Source organism: Tursiops truncatus, chromosome 6 (genome assembly GCF_011762595.2).
Source record: "Tursiops truncatus isolate mTurTru1 chromosome 6, mTurTru1.mat.Y, whole genome shotgun sequence".
Classification (NCBI taxonomy): domain Eukaryota; kingdom Metazoa; phylum Chordata; class Mammalia; order Artiodactyla; family Delphinidae; genus Tursiops; species Tursiops truncatus.
Window position 1 is genome coordinate 96,083,762 of NC_047039.1, and position 15,482 is coordinate 96,099,243.

The 15,482-nt window shown below is 50.6% G+C and overlaps 1 protein-coding gene across 7 annotated transcripts in view; it reads right to left on the reverse strand.

Moving 5' to 3' along the window:
* The window catches only part of AKNA (AT-hook transcription factor), a 51,199-nt gene that overhangs the window by 14,734 nt on the left and 20,983 nt on the right, over positions 1 to 15,482 (reverse strand). For 6 of the 7 annotated variants that reach the window (XM_073806466.1, XM_073806464.1, XM_073806463.1 and 3 more), the window contains 10 exons: positions 11,987 to 12,143; positions 11,152 to 11,306; positions 8,169 to 8,228; positions 6,017 to 6,144; positions 5,336 to 5,543; positions 3,896 to 4,050; positions 3,619 to 3,795; positions 2,537 to 2,783; positions 1,561 to 1,667; positions 719 to 930 (listed from right to left, as the gene is read on the reverse strand). In XM_073806466.1, coding sequence (XP_073662567.1) covers positions 719 to 930; positions 1,561 to 1,667; positions 2,537 to 2,783; positions 3,619 to 3,795; positions 3,896 to 4,050; positions 5,336 to 5,543; positions 6,017 to 6,144; positions 8,169 to 8,228; positions 11,152 to 11,306; positions 11,987 to 12,143 — 1,606 coding nt within the window. The remainder of the gene's footprint in view (positions 1 to 718; positions 931 to 1,560; positions 1,668 to 2,536; positions 2,784 to 3,618; positions 3,796 to 3,895; positions 4,051 to 5,335; positions 5,544 to 6,016; positions 6,145 to 8,168; positions 8,229 to 11,151; positions 11,307 to 11,986; positions 12,144 to 15,482) is intronic. The other variant, XM_073806467.1, reaches the window with a different exon arrangement.

Genomic DNA, 15,482 nt, shown 5'->3' on the forward strand with positions numbered 1-15,482 from the left:
TTCACAAGCGTTTTTTAAAGGTAAAAAATGAAATCACAGATTTTATAGACACAGTGTTCATGACACGGTGTTTAGTGAAAAAAAGGAGGTTACTGGGACTTCCCTGGTGGTCCAGTGGTAAAGAATCCACCTTCCAGTGCAGGGACGTGGGTTCGATCCCTGGTCGGGGAACTAAGATCCCCACATGCCGGGGGGCAACTAAGCCTGCGCGCCACAACTACTGAGTTCGTGCGCCTCAATGAGAGAGCCCGCGTGCCGCAAACTACAGAGGTCACATGCTCTGGAACCCGCGCACCACAACTAGAGAGAGAAAACCCGCACGTCACAACTAGAGAGAAGCCCACGCCACAACGAAGACGCTGTGTGCTGCAACTAAGATCCGATGCAGCCAAAAAAAAAAAAAAAAGGAGGTTATTAAACATTCACATATAATATCCCATTTCCGTTTTAAGTATTTGTAAATAAACACACACACACTGACAAAGAAAACAGCTCACAGGTTCTACACCAAAATGTCAGCAGTGACGGTTTTTAGCTTATTATTTTTTCTTTTGTTCCCTTTTGTCCACCTTACCTGCAATTTCAAATTTTCCTACAATGAACCTGTACGATATTTTGCATCTAAAGGGTAATGCAAGTTTTCTTACGGATTTGATTTTTTTAACCCATGCAATCCAGCCACCCCCAGGTTCTGGCCAACCCAGATGCATCCACTCACCCATCTCAGCCGCCAGTGCCCGCTCCAGGCAGAAGCTGGGTGCCCTCTGCCCGAGAGGACCGTCCTGGCCAGGTGGGAGCCTCTGGGCTCGGCTCCTGGGTATGATGGGCTCAGAGGCTCTTCTGGGTACCGGAAGACCCCTGGTCTGGCGGTGGGAGGTTGCATCTCGGGGCACAGACGGAGTGAAAGACTGGGCTAATGTCCCTCGGGTGCTGGGAGACCATGGAGGGAGAGACACGCTGAGGTCACACAGAAGGAGGTCACAGCCGCTGAGACCCTCCACATGCTAAACCATGAACTCCTGACCTTTGCGACTTGGCACCCCTGGCAGTACAGTATTTCTGAGGATGCGCCCCCATTATACATGCATTTTCTTTATAAACTGCAGAAGTGTACATCTGCCTACTCACACAAAATTATAAAGCTCAACTTGGTTTTCAGATAATATACAAAGAAACAAAATTTGTAACCCTTCCTTCCCAGGCAGCCCTGGGTAGCCCGAGGGGCCTGCATCCAGCTTTGGAGACCATCACTCTACCTGGTGGCTCTGTCACGCCACCCTCCCTACAGACCTTATTCATTCACCATTTCATCATTCATTTGCCCAACAAATATTTATTTCCCAGTCTGTCGATGATTGGCGGAGTGACACTGGGCAAGTCGCTTTCCCTTTCTGAACCTTAGTTCCCCTCTATCAATAAGATAGGGGAAATGAACCATCCTTGGGGGGATGAAGTGTGGGCTCTGAGAACGCCCAGGCCATCTGTCCCTGTTCTGAGCTCACAGGCACTCTGATTCTCAGGCTATCTCAGGTGTGTACACTGATGGGGTCCCCAGGATACCTGATCTGGGAGAACCGGTGCTCTGGGGTCTGAGTGAGGGGCGACACTCTGCTGGTTTCTGAGCCCACAAAGCCACTGTCTGTCTCGGGGGATGCCATCCAGGGCTCCTGAAAGAGACAGCGTCCCTTCAAATTGGAGAAATGTGCTTGAGGCACACTGGGAAACCCTTCCCAAGTCCTGGCCTGGGCCTTACATTCCAGAGGCTCACAGACAGGGAGGCTGGCCCAGATCCCAGCAGCCGGGCCCAGGGGGTGAGGGTCCTGCAGCACGAGCACCCAGCCAACCTCAGGGACTCCACGCCCCGAGAAGACCCTGAGTAAGTCCCGCTTCCCTGAGAAGTGGGAGCCAGGGCCCTTGGGAGAGATACTGAGATATCCTGAGTTGAGAACAGAAAGAGGAGCAGAAATGTCCCGTGGCGGGAATGGGATTCTCATGTCCACACGGCTTCCGGGCTGGGCCTGGAACACCTTGGTCCTACCTGACTGCAGAAATGCCCGGGCCTGATGAATTGGGAAAATAAACTTGATCAAATACGCACACCTCCAACACACTGCATCTAATGCAAGGTGCAAAGATGGCCAACAGAGAGACACGTGCGCCTGCCCTCAATGAGTTCATGGTCGAGTACAGACTCCTTACCATGGGCTCATTAGGACTACAGGTGTGTGTGTGTGTGTGTGTGTGTGTACACATGCATACGTATATGTTTTTCTACGGGAGGATCCATCACATAAGTCACATTTCCACAGTGATTTGTGATTCCTGCAAATCGCAAGCTCTCAGAGGAGAAAGGGGAGCTCCTGGCGGAGGGACGGGGGTGTGGGGAGCTATGGCACAAGCCCTGAATGTTGGGCAGGACTGTGACTGGCAAGGGCAGGAGGAGCAGGCATTCTGAGCAAAGGCCTGGAGGCAGGAGGCTCCAGGAGATGCAGGGAATGGCCCTGAGGCTCAGCCCATGCCCCGTGCAGACGCATACCTCCAGGTGGGGCCCGCCAGCTTGACACGGAGACTTCGGGGGAAGGCGCTCAGAGATGCCACTTCCCTCTAGGCTGGTCAGACTGCTCTGGTGGGACTCCGCAGACTTGGTGCCCTGAGGTGGGGGGGGCCTGCTTGGGCCTGAAGGAGCTGCCTCAGCTTTGTCCAGGCCCTGCAGGTGCCTGTCTCTGCCCACGGATGCGTGGAAGTCTGCTGGCTTCACAGACGCCATCTGCTCCACGGTTTCCCTGGCAGGGAAGGAGAGGCACACTGGCCCTGAGCCGTGGCATGGGCTGGGCAGCCCTGTCCCGGTAGCCACACAGTCTAGGGCACAAGCTCTGGAGTCAGGAACCCCTGCGTGCCCACGCTGGTTCCGCCACCCTCTCGCTGTGTGACCTTGGGCAAGGCACCTCCCCTCTCTGAACCTCATTTTTCTCAACTGTAAAATGGGGATGCCTACAAAACCCACCCTATACAGTGCAGCAGAAACAGTGTGGAAAGAGATGCGCTAAAGCATCCTTTCCCAGGCTTCTGGAATTGTCTTCCGTCTTCGCCCTTCCAGACACTTCCATCAACTTTTTCAATCTACTCAAAAAGACTTTATGTCACTGTTATAAACAGAAGACCGGTATTTTGTGTTACAAATAGAAACTAACTTTGCAAATAAATACAAGGAACATGAAAACAATATTATCATAGTCCAGATAGATCCTGTTGCTTAGTAAAGGCTCTGGGCCTGAGGCCTGCTTGTTTTCTCTCTCTCTCTCTCTTTTTAAAGGAAGATCAAGAGAGGCACTGAAGACATAATGGCCCTAACTGAGATTCCTCCTTGATGTCCATGGAATGTCTGAGACTGACAAGGGGAGTAATGTTATTTAATGCTGCATCTGTCCTACCAGAAACCTCGTCCCACAACACCCAATCATTTCAAATGCTATCAATGGTGTGTGTTGCACGTTTTAGAGAGACACTGAGCTACAGGTCAGGAAGGCCGTTTCTGAACTGTCTAGCTCACTATGACAATTTCCACCCCTGCGGTTTCTGAGCTGGTGTGGGACAAGCGGGGAAGGCTCATTGACATACTCGACGGGGCCCCCGTGACTTCTCTCATCCTGTGCTGGGGGCTGTCTGGTGGGGAGCCTGGTGGCCGCTGCTTTTCCTGGAGCTGAAGCTGGCCCCTCAACTTCCAGGGTGTGGCCCTGCCCCTCCCCCTCCTCCTCCAGCCTCAGGGCTTCTGGGAGAGACTTCACACTGAGGTACCTGCAGAAGAACACAGAGGGGCGTGACTTCTGCCCAGCAGGGCCAGCAAGGTCCCACCACTGGACCCACCACCCTCGCCTCACTCCTGGTGGGCACTCACCGCTCTAGGAGGCCGTGGAAATCGTGCTCCACCCGCAGCTCCTTGTGCCCGAGCGGGGTCGGGAGGCCCAGCAGCCTGTCCTCTACTTCATTGCTGGTAGCGCTCAGATCCAAGTTCACGTGCAATGGGTGGAGGCCAGCGCTGATGGCGTCGAGCTGGGGCCAGAAAGGAGGAGGGGCAGAGATTCAGCAGACATCTGAGACCACCTTTTAAGGACCCACCTTATGCCAGGCTCATGCTGGGTGCCAAAGAGTAAGAAATAGGTTAGGTTCACTAACCTATCATCCTTTTACGTGTGCACAAGTAGGGACTGGGTCATGCGACCTTTGACACTGACTGCCACTGATGGAGCCCCTGCTACGTGCCAGGCGCTGTACAGACATCACTTCACAACAATCCCACCAGTACCTAGGTTATTACAACCCATTTCACAGACAGGTAACTGAGGCTCAAATGATTTGCCTAAAGTCACACAGAAGTGAGGGGCAGAGCCTAGATTTGAACCCAGATTTCCATTCCAACATGGACACCCAGCCCCTCAAAACACCTTCACCATGGGAGCAGGGGAGCCCCTCAAGATGACGCACTCGAGATGATTGTCTCTCATGGGGTTGCGACGTGGGCTAGAGAGAATTCTACAAAGCCCCTTCCATGTACAGCCCTTCTCTAGTGTCGCCACCTCTGTGAATAGTCCCCATATTCACCCAGGACTAAAAGTTAGAAGCTTGGAGGTCATCGTTTGCTCCTTTCCTCTCATCACCAATCCAAGTCCAGTCAAATGTACCTTCTAAACCTCTCTCAAGTCCATGCACGTCTCTCCATCTGCCCCACCACCTCCCCGCTTCTGACCTACCTGCAAATCCTCTGGTATCTTCTCTTGCTGAAAAACCCAGCAGAGTTTAAGACCATCCCCTTGATGTGACCCACACATGTACATCCTGAGGCCCCTGCCTGCCTCCCCAGCCTCCTCCCCTCTCTTGCCTGTCTCCCCTGCCTCTTAGACCCCTCCTCAGGGTCCATACTCTAACCACAGGGCCTTTGCACAGGCTGTTTTTCCTGCTAGATGGCTTTTCTGCACCTAGTAATTCCTACTCACCCTCAGATCTCATTTAAACATTACTTCCTCAAGGAAAGTTTCTCTGACCCCCTAAACTCAGATATGTTACCCTGTTATCTACTCTCATAGAACCTCATAATTCTCCTTCAGAGCACTGATCAAAATTATAGTTAAGTAACCGGGTAACTAGTTCAACTAGACAGAAAACTCCATGAGGGTACAGGCCACCTATTATTTCAGTTGTTTTCTACTGAATTCCCACCATGTGTCATGAGTCTTGGCACATGGTACAAACTTCTCAGATATGTCATGAAGAAGTTAATGAATGGAGAAAACAGTGAATGAATGAAGGAACAGTCCAATACGGTTGGGCAAAGGGGTACCTCAGGGCAGAGGGTCTGGATGGCGGGCGTGGGGGCTTGCTCCAAAGGAGGGGGCAGGCCCGTTGGCTGGAGGGGGGAGGGCACAGCTGGGGAGCTGTCCAGAGCCAAGTCTGACCCGGCTGGCTCAGGTTCCTGCTGGTTCTGGTCTATGTGGTCCTTCAGCTCATCCAGGCGAACTCCCAGCTGGAATATCTCTGCCTCCAGCTCCCTGGAACGAGGAAACATCAGGCAGGTCTGGGAGGCTGTGCTTCAGAGCAGAGGCCCCAGAGATGCCCGTGGAGAGTGCATCTGACATCATAATCTAGATTATGTGGAGAGCAAAATCAACAAGGTGAAAGTGGACGCCGCTGGGAATAAGGAGGCCTCAGCCTGAGTCCCCTTCTGCCACCATCTGGCTGCAGGAGCTTGAGTAAATCCCTGCCCCCTCTGGCCTCAGTTTCCCCATTGTCCAATGAGGGCCTTTATAACTCTTATCTGCAAGGTCATTTCTCATTGAAGGGAGTTCCAAAAGGACACAAATCTCAGCCTTCAAGTATCCCCCATCTGGACATGTTGTTAGTTGGGATAGGACTTCTCCCTGTTCCCCTAGTGTGTGAATTATGAGGACAAACTGTCCCCCTCCTGGTGGGAACCCAGGGCCTGACCCTTCTGTCCTTGGAGGCCTCTCTCCCCAGCATGTACCTGCCGGGATCAAATCTCCCGGGTGTCCCCGTGGAGGCGGCAAGCTGCTGGCCCAGGTGTTGCTCCCTGCAGGCCTTCAGATATTCCTCCTCCAAGGCCGCGTGGACAGCCTTTAGCTGCTGGAAGACCTGAAACCAGACAGGCCAGGAAGACTTGAGTGCCCAGCCCCCGTGGGCTCCAGCCTTGCAGACACAGTGGACGAGACAGCTCTTTGGGGGAGGGGAGGGGCGTGGGACTCCGGGACTGTGGAGGCCTCCAGGCCCCGGAATATCTGGAAGGCTGGGGTTGGTACCCTCTGGAGGCTGCTCACTCTGGTCAATCTCCCTGCCATCAGACTGGTATGGCAGAGGCATGGCTTAGAGCACTGGCACCAGCCCTGGCACCAGCCCCGGAGGGTACCAGTCCTTTCTGGGTAGACCTACAAGAACCCAATGTTCCATGATGGTCATAGTGTCAAATGTGCTGTCACTATACCCCCATAAGGACCTAGTACCTGAGACACCTTAGATCCTCATCCTCGATTCTCAGAACAGTGGATTTTGGAACATTAGTCGTTCTTTTCCCAAATCCTTATAGATTATCACAACAGATGGTATTATCATCACCATCATACTGTTGATAATGATAACTAACATTTATGAGCACTGAGCTCTGTCTAAAGCCCTTTGCATTATGCATTTAATCCTCAACATAACCCTAATGAGAGGAGTAATTTATCATCTTCATTTAAACAGGATGAAACTACAGCACAGAGAGATTAATTAAGTCAGTGAAGGTCACACAGTGGGTGAGAAAGTTGTAGAGTCGGGATATGAACCCAGGCCCTCTAGCTCCAGAGCTCATGGTCCCAACGATTATGCTAGGTCCCCACGGTAAACACGATCGTAGCTAACTCATGGGAGGTTAAAACTATGGGAGGTGGGCTCACTATCCCTGGCTTTTTATCATCCTCATCTCACTCACCCTATGCTGACAACAGACTGAGGCCAAGGACAACCTAGAGTCTAGCCCCCAGTCAAACTTTATCTTCCAACAGCTCTCAATCTCCCTGCATATGGGGGAATCAGGAGAGGGGGAAGAAAAAGAATGGTTTTGATTTTCAAGGTCCTTGATCATCCACTCAGTGAGATAATACAGTCCATATCACATTTTGTAATTGGAGAATGTGTGTAACGTCTATATAGTAACATAATGCTTAGTAACATAACATTAACAGTAAAAACTATCAAACCAACTGCATTTGCCCTACTCACCCTCCCTCAGCTCCTCTCCCCACCCGGCTCTGCGCCTGGGGCATCAGCTGGTTTCCCCTGGGGCCTGTCTAGGGAGGTATCTATTAGAGGTCACAGGGTGGGAGGAAAGGGACCTGGGAGGGAACTGCTCCGGGCAGGCGCTAGTCCCTGGGCTTCCCTGTCCCTGGTCGGGCTCCCTGAGGCTGCTGCCCGCACCCCAGCTAACAGTCCCTTCACGGATCCCTACACCCGCAGCTTTGAGAGCTCCATCTTCTTGGGACCCTGGCTGATGCATCAGAAATCTAAATTTTATATATGACCACAGTTATCTAGAAATACGAGAGCCCAGAAGGAAATAAGCCAATAATGGTTAGATTAGGGGTTTCTTTCCCTTTTCCCCCCAGTTTTCATTTTAGCAATTACTTTTATAATAAGGAAAATTATAAAAAGAAAAGGCCTTTTCCTGGTTGCCGACAGGCAATATAATCCGTGGGAAGCTGTGCAGGGCAACGATTAAGACCCTGGACTTGGGAATCAGACAGACCTGGGTCTGGGCTGTGCCGTCTACTGGCTGTGTGGCCTTCCAGCTGCCTCTCTGGGCTCCAGCTCATCCCAGTTAAATGGGGGTGAGGACTGTGACTGCCTTGCCGGGTTTTTATGGTGATAAAATGAAATAATGTACATCAAGGGCTTACCACAGTGCCTGGCACACCAGCATCTTTGCTTAATAAATGGTGACTATTGTGATATAATGATCATTATCATGGAAAGCTAATCAGGGGCTGTTTGCTCTAAAAGGAGACACGATGTCTGGGATTCTCTGGTCTGTCTTACAGCAAACGAGGCTTCAGAGCCTGTGCCATGGGAGACAGAGCAGCTGTCTTGGCAGCTCCAAGGGAATCTCTTGAAGTGGGCAGTACCTTGAGTTGGTCCTGGGGTGTCAGCTGTCCTGCTTGCAGCAGTTCTACAAAGGACTCCACCTGGGAATTGGAAAGGGAAGGAAACACGCTCCATTAATCCAGACTCAGAAGGTAAGTCCTACAGACTCCCACACTTAGCCACAGTCACGCTTTGGTGCGGAGAGCTGGGCCCTGCCTTGGGATGTGGGTTTTCTGACAAGCACGGAGAGGCGGGTGCCAGAAAATTTCCACCACTGGCCTGAGCCACGGCAGCCTTGGGAAGAATCAAAGTGGAACCTCCAGGAATTTATTGACAGCAAAGCGCACTTACTCCTGTGCATGAAACCTACGGCAGCGTGGTGGGCATGGGGCAACAGGAAACAGTCTGAATGCCTATCTGTGGAACGGTATGCAGCCATCCAGAAGATGAGGGCACGTGTGTGTATTCTCATGTGTAAATGCCTTCAAGACCTACTTTTCAGCATCAAATCAAGGTACAGGACAGTGCTTATGGTAGGCTACCATCTGTATAAGATACGGAGAGAACAAAGAAGGAAAAATACAAACACAGTTGCTTATGTATTATAAACTATCTCTAGAAGGTATATTATAAACTATCTCTAGAAGGATGCAAGAGACTAAAATATTAATTGCTTCTAGGGAGGAGAACTGGGTGGTGGGCGGGTACAAAGATGGGAGGAAGGTTTTCTACTGTATGTATCCTCTGAACTTTGAACAAAGTGAATTTACTGCCTACCCAGAAATATTCAAATTTGGGACATTAAAAAAGTCAGGCTAGGGCTTCCCTGGTGGCGCAGTGGTTGAGAGTCTGCCTGCCGATGCAGGGGACGCGGGTTCGTGCCCCGGTCCGGGAGGATCCCACATGCCACGGAGCGGCTGGGCCCGTGAGCCATGGCCGCTGAGCCTGCGCGTCCGGAGCCTGTGCTCCGCAACGGGAGAGGCCACAATAGTGAGAGGCCCGCGTACCGCAAAAAAAAAAAAAATTTGCAAGCAAAGTTATTAAGTTTATATTCAATTACTGCAAAATTTGAGTCAGGACATTCTCCCTGACACCACATTTGAAAATAAATTAAAAAAAAAAAAAAGTCAAGGTATATTATAGTGTACATACTCATGTGACCATTTCTATAAATGCATGTGTGTGCATTAAACATTTTGCATGAAGCAGAAGGGCAAGAGGGGAAGAAAAGATTTCACTGAATATATTCTTTGTCCTGTGTGAGGGTCTTTACCATGGGTATCTATTACTGTTACAAAAATTTTTTTAATTAGAAAAAAATGGCAAAGACAATTTGGAGATTTTTAGCAATTCTAGGAAAGCTCTAGATCAGTGCCAAAATATAACATAGAAATTTACCTAATATAATTACATTATATAATTTATATAACATAAAATAGAAATGTAATGCAAGCTGCATATGTAATTTAAAACTTTCCAGGAGCCATACTAAAAATGTGAAAAGACACAAGTGAATTAATTTTAATAATATATTTTATAAACCTAAAATATTATTTTGACATGTAACCAATGTAAAAAAATATATTGAAAATTTTATAATCTTTTTGTTGCACAAAGTCTTTGAAAGGCAGTATGTGTTCTACACTTACAGAACGTCTCAATTTGGAGTGGCCACATGTCCAGTACTCACTAGCCACCTGACCAGTGGCTCCTGTATGGACAGGGCAGCCTGGATCATTAGGGGTCAGCTGATGCCCCAGCTGGTGCTCAATGTGGTGACCTTGGCTTTGCTTTACTTTAGAGCACACAGGACAAGGAGGAGAAACATCTCTCCAGTTACAGGACCCAGAATGGCGGTGATTGGCGGTGATAAAAAGGAATAAAGTTCATGCTGCTACAACGTGGATGAGCCTTGAAAACATTATGCTAAGTGAAAGAAGCCAGACACAAAAGGACAAATGCTACACGAATCCATTTATAGGAAACGTCCAAAACAGGTAAACCCAAAGAGACAGAAAGTAGATGCGCAGCTGCCAGGACCTGGGGGGAAGGGGACTGGGGGGCGACTGCTCAATGCATACGCAGTTCCTTAGTGGGCGATGAAAATGTTCTAAACTTGATGGTGTTGATGGCTGCACAGCTGTGAATATACTAAAAGCCACTGAAGCATTAACTTTAAATGACTGAATTGTATGTTATGCGAATTATATCTCAATAAAGATGTTACAAACAAGAAAGAAGGAAAGGAAGGAAGGAAGGGAAGAAAGAATGGTGGTGTTTCTTTGAAAGAATTTGTTTTATGGACATGGTGATGTATGTATCGCATTTCCCTTTCTGCATTGACAACTAGGAAGCTCAAAACCAAATGTGAATCTGATAAAGCATTCAGGGTCCAGCAGAGCATTTTGTTTCTTCACTTCTCCCTAAGTTCCTTTTATTTTTTTCCTATCTTTACTTCCCCTTTGCCCCAGTTTCCTCACTTCCATTTTCAGAATGTGGTTACAATGCATGTATTTTCTAAGCTGCTTTAAAGTACTTTTGGAATAAGGCCAAGTGTATAGTTATAAACAGACCTGCAAACAATTCATAGTTATTTGGATGAAAATATAAAGGCCCCTTGAGAAGTGACTGAGGGTTGATTTCCATAACGAAAGGAACTAAGGAAGTGAGGTGATCGATCCTAAAGAGGAGAAGGTAGAGTGGAGGTTCCATAACCCTTCCAGAATCCTGAAGAAGCAGGGAGTCTCCCCCAGAAGTGAAACCGGAGGTAGTTTCAAGCACAATTGGAGAGACTTTGATGAGACACAACGCCAAAAAGGGAGTTAAACCTAGCACTGGGTGAGAAGGAGGAGGCTGGAGCTAGGAGGTCCCTAAAACCAGGGTCAGGGAGGCTCTGTTCCTAGTTAGCTCCATTAGGGGAATAACGAGTGAGCCTCGTAGACAGCCCCTCATCCAAGCAGGCAGAGGCTCCGCTTTCTCCAGGTGAGTTCCATCTCTTGTGGGCAAAGCTGGGGTTCCACTCACCTTGGCCAGGAACCGACTGGCCCGAGAAGTCAGCTCCTGGGCCTGCTCCGCTGAGGGCTGGTCCTGGGCGATGCCCGGGTCGTCCGGAAGCCACCCTAGGGCGGGTGTGCTGGGGGGCGAGGAGGGGTTCAGGTCTCCTTCAGCTGATGGCCACCCTGGAATATACAACCACTAAATGCTGGGGCCAAGAACAGTCCTTCCTGGGGCTGAGGGACAGTTGCTGAACCTCGAATCCACCACCTCCATCCTCGAATGAAAGTTCAGCCATCTCACGATCGTGCCGTCTTCACAGCGACCTGAGGGAGGGGCCTGGGCAGTGTTGTCTCCATTTATTTATATAGGAGAGAACAAGGTGTGGGTCAGCCCCGGGTGACACAGCTAGAGCCAAGCCAGGTCTCTGGGTTTCCAGTCAATAGTGTGGGCTCCAACTCAGAAAGATGTGGGTTCAAATGCCGACCCTCCCCCATAGCAGTGTGACCTTTTACATGTCCTCACCTCTCTGAGCCTCGGTCTCCTTGACTGTCAGTGGGGTAACACCAGTGGGGACCTCACCGGGTGAGGGCTCTACAGTGACGATGCTCTTTGTCATACAACTCGTCCGAGATCACACAGCTGCTAGGTGGCAGAGCTAGGGCTTCGCCCAGGCTGCTCTGGCTCAAAGCAGACACTTTCTACATCTCCATTTGACCTCTTCAAGTCACAGGGCCCAGAGAGGGGCCTCACCTCCCTCCCTCCCCTGGCCTGAAGCCAGTGCCACCCCAGGGTGAACCAAGTGTCCCTAGAGCAGGGTTACAACAGAGGAGCCCTTCAGCCACATCTCCTCTCCCAGACTCACCTGAAGCCTCAGAGGTCTGCAGGCCCTTGGCGGGGCCTGGCCACCGCTCTACAGAGTGGGGCTGTGGGATGGTGAAGGACAAGACCTTGGTCCCCTGGGGCATCGTCCCCGTGTGGATGCTGTGGCTGGGCTGGGGCGGGTCCAAGTACAGGTTCACCTTTAAGGGAGGAGAGGCACAGCAGAGCCAAGGGTTGGAGCCAACCCACCCAAAAGGCCTCACCTTCATTCATGCCATCATTCAGGCGCTCAACAAACATGCCTTTGTATAATAAATAATACCTTTTAGTGGAACCCTTGGGTGGGGGCCAAACACTGGGCCAAGGGCTTACATATCCTTTCATGCTCTCTTTATGGCAGTCCTGAGAAGGAGGGACCATAGGCCTATCTTACAGAAGAGGGAACTGAGACTCAGAGAGGTTGAGTCACTTACTCAAAATCTCCAGCTGAAAAATCCTCGGGCTGGGATTATAACTCTGCTTTGACCCCAAAGTCTATGGTTTTCCATATTAATGATTTTATTAATAATATTTGTTATAATATACCATAATAATATTGTAATCAATCTAATATTTAACACAGAACAAGTATAATTATATTACAGTAATATAATTAATATTTGTTATTAATAAAAATATTTCCAATAATTATCATTACATTGATAATAACTGCAATTAATGACTGTGTGAATGAGTCAATCAACAAGTAAAGGAATTATCTCTCGGTTGTAGCACATCTCCAACATTTGAGGATGGATTTCATATGGTAAATAGTCTAGTGTTTGGGAGAGAAGTAGAGAGTCAGGGAGATGGCCAAGGAAGACCTTCTGAAGTTAAAGACCAAGTGGTTTAAAGCAGGGGTTGGCAACTATGGTCTGTTTGAGGGAACAAGGTTTTAGTGAACACAGCCGTGCTCGCTTGCTTTTGTATCGTCTGTGGTTGCTTTCATCCTGTAACAGCCGAGATGAGTTGCTACCATGGAGAATAGATGGCCCACAAAGCTGAAAATATTCACTATCTGGCCCTCTACAGAGAAAGTTTGCTGATCTCTGGCTTAGCGCGTGAGCTCTGCAGTGCCTGGGTTCACACTGAAGCTCTACCACCACCCTCCTCTGAGTGCTAGAGCAGCTGACTGAACTCACCTGTCTGCACAAAGTGAGGGCTCATTAAATAGCAGCCACCACCCCCACATTCATCATCATCCACATTATAACTATTACCATCACCATCATCATCACGACCACCATCATCACCACCATCACCATCACCATCATCATCACCATCACCATCATCATCACCACCACCATCATCACCACCATCACCATCATCACCATCACCATCATCATCATCATCACCATCATCATCACTATTACCATCATCACCACCATCACCATCACCATCACCATCACCATCACTATCACCATCATCACCACCATCACCATCACCATCACCATCATCACCATCATCACCATCACCATCACCATCATCACCACCATCACCATCACCATCATCATCACCATCACCATCATCACCATCACCATCATCATCACCATTGTCATGTATGTGGCCATCATGCAGGCAGGTCCCTAAAAAAGCTACTCTCCTATGTTGCCTCAGTGTCCCCTGGTCCTCATGACGTCAGGCTGCTTATCTTACTGCCCTCTGCTACCCTAAGGTCAGGAGTGGGCAGCTCAGGGTGGGCCCCCAGGCCCACAGAAGGCAGCCGCTCCCTGCTTAAGCTGCTCTTCACGTCCTGGCTGTGGCAGAAAAATCTATTCCAAAGTGAGGGACAATGGCTCAGCCGTGGCTGGGCCCCTGCTGCCTCCCCGCCTCTTTCAGGCCCAGCCTCTGATGAGAACAAAGCTGGATTTTAATAATCCCCTTGGCCATCTGCTCAGGCCCGCCTGTGGGGACTTGCCCACCAGCACCCCTCTCCTCCCAAGGTGACCCAAATCTGGGGAAGGCCCGGTCCTCAGGTCCTCATGCGTTCTCCCCCTGCCCCACCCATCGGCCAGCCCCAGCCCGGGTCCACCAAAGGCCCAACCTGGGGGAGCAACAGGAACAAACTGCTCTCAGCACCTCTGTTTGCACAGAGGGACCAAAGGCCCGTGCAGAGGCCCGGGAAGCGGGGAGCTGGGGTGAGTGTGGGTTTGCCGAGCTGCTCAGACTTGTCCCTCCTGGACCCGTCTCTGGTGGGCAGGACTCACCCCCAGGGCCCCCGTTTAAACCAGGGTGTCCCACGGTGCTCGCTGAGGCTGGATTGGCTCCCTCAGGGGCGTTAAGCAGGGAAGGGTAGATGAGTGTGGGAAACACTGGGTTAAATAACTGACTAATCTCAGCACAGATGGGTTCCTCACAGCCTTTAAAATGCTAATGGGCTTTATGAATGGGGCGGGGAGTGGAGAGACTAGGAAATGCTTCCCCAACTCCTCCAAACACACAAACCTCCCTGGCGCCTCCCCTCCCTCCCCCCGCCCTCCCCCCCCGCGCCTCTCCTCCCTCCCCCACATCCTTACCCTCCCCTCCCCCTCCCTCTCCCACTCCCACCCTCACCTCCACCAGGCGGCCATCAGAACACACACTTTAGGAAAGGCAGTTTTATGTCATCCCCCCTGATTCTTTCTGGGGTAATTTCCGGTCTCAGCCCCTCCAGATCCCCCTACAGCTGAGGTGGGGGACAGCAGCTGGAGGGAGGTGGCAACACAGCTGCGAATGCAGGACACCCCCATAAACTCTGGCCCTAAGCTAGTCACCGAGCAGTGACTCCTGACCAGCCCTGGCTCCCTGCCCACACCCCAGACGGGATCCAGTAGTGCCCCCCGGCCCGGCCCTGGAACTCCCTGGTCAGCTTCCCCAGTGGCAGAGCTCACAATCGTTTAGTCTGGATCTGTTAAACCTAAAAAAATAAATAAGCTGTTAAACCTAAAAAAAAAAAAAAAAAAGGGTGGGCTGTGGGCTACTGGGCTCAAACCCCAGCTCTGGTACCTACTTGTTGAGTGATCTCTCTGTGCCTCAGTTTCCCCCATGGTAAATGACTGAGGACAGTGGTCCGTACACATCATGTTTTACTATTGATATTATCACTGTAACATCATCATTCTGCCTTGTCATGCCTCTGCCACATACCCATTGCCAGGGCCCGAGCTGGGCACACCCAGGCACGGGGAAAATAGTGCCCACTCTGGAACCAGGCAAACATAGTTTAATCCCTCACTTGTAATCCCTCACAAGCCGTGGTATGTTGAGCAAACCACTCCACCTGGCTGAGCCTCAGTTTCTCTTGTGAAGAGGGTCAAATGAGATGACTCTGGCAGTGTGCTCAGCCTGGGGCCTGGTATCTTTTCACTGCTCAGCAAATGCCAGTCTCCTTCCCCTGGTCCCCACCCACTGCTGCTGCCCTAGAGCCAGGCCTGGCCTGGGTGTTTAGGGCCACATCCCCAGCCTGGGGTCCAGCCCGCCCCCTGGGGGCTCTGAGCAGAATGCAGTGGACCCCGGGGAGG